An 865-nucleotide genomic window follows, 5' to 3' on the forward strand; every position below is an offset into this window, starting at 1 on the left:
TGCTGCCCCCCATGCTGCCCCCCATGTGGCTACCCAACAGGCGGCCTGGGCTCAATGAGTTGCTGCCCCAGTCCGTGCTGCCCACCTTCGTGCTGCGGTAACTCAACATCAGCCCGTTGCCTCGGCATCACCAGTGGGGCCAGCGTCTCCTGCATCAACCAGATCCCACCATCGGAAGTCACCATACAGCCACCTCCTTGTACCGTTGTGGTCCCAGGGCCAGTGCTGGCTGCCTCCTGTGAGCCTCTCCGTGTAGGAGGCTACACGGCCTGTGGCGGCTGCCCCCCTTGTGGTCGCCTCTGTTAAGCTGAACGTGAACGACAACGAAACGGCAACCTGAAAAGTACGGCATGGATTGACGGCTGACGACTTCACAGACATGGGAGCCAGAAAGAATGGCACTTCCTAGTTTAAATCAAGATGAGCTGGCGCTTGACAACACTGCAAATGCTCATGACCACTAACATGTGATAGTTATTCTCCCTACTCTCACCTTCCTTGAAAGTTCTTTTTTCCCCTCTATGCTTCCTTTTGTTTTCCTAAACTTAGGTTGAATTTGAGACCAGAAGGGTGTGAAGATCGTCCCTCTGTGGGCCTCCCAATGTTTCACAAAGGTCATCCTGCCTCAACTGCAACCATTGTTTATCTCTGTAATCATTTGAAGTTATCCCAGCTAAATGGGCAGCGGACAAGCCGCTGCTGGCTGAGTAAAGAAGGCACGTTTGTCATCCCTGAAACTGCTTCACTGCAAATGATGTCACCCCCCTCTCCTCTATTTCCAATAAAGTTTCTGCCTGCATCAAAATTTATCTTGTGGATTCAGTTACTTCTTATTTATAAGGTGTCGGGAGGGCGATGCCAAAGA

At 51.7% G+C, this 865-nt stretch overlaps 1 protein-coding gene across 1 annotated transcript in view; it reads left to right on the top strand.

The window, feature by feature from the left end:
* The window catches only part of LOC107118179 (keratin-associated protein 5-5-like), a 417-nt gene extending 111 nt beyond the window's left edge, over positions 1-306 (top strand). The window contains exon 2 of the mRNA XM_015420461.1: positions 2-306. Coding sequence (XP_015275947.1) covers positions 2-306 — 305 coding nt within the window. The remainder of the gene's footprint in view (position 1) is intronic.
* Positions 307-865: the final 559 nt, after the last annotated feature.

This window comes from Gekko japonicus, unplaced genomic scaffold, assembly GCF_001447785.1.
Source record: "Gekko japonicus isolate JY-2015 unplaced genomic scaffold, Gekko_japonicus_V1.1 scaffold426, whole genome shotgun sequence".
Classification (NCBI taxonomy): Eukaryota; Metazoa; Chordata; class Lepidosauria; order Squamata; family Gekkonidae; genus Gekko; species Gekko japonicus.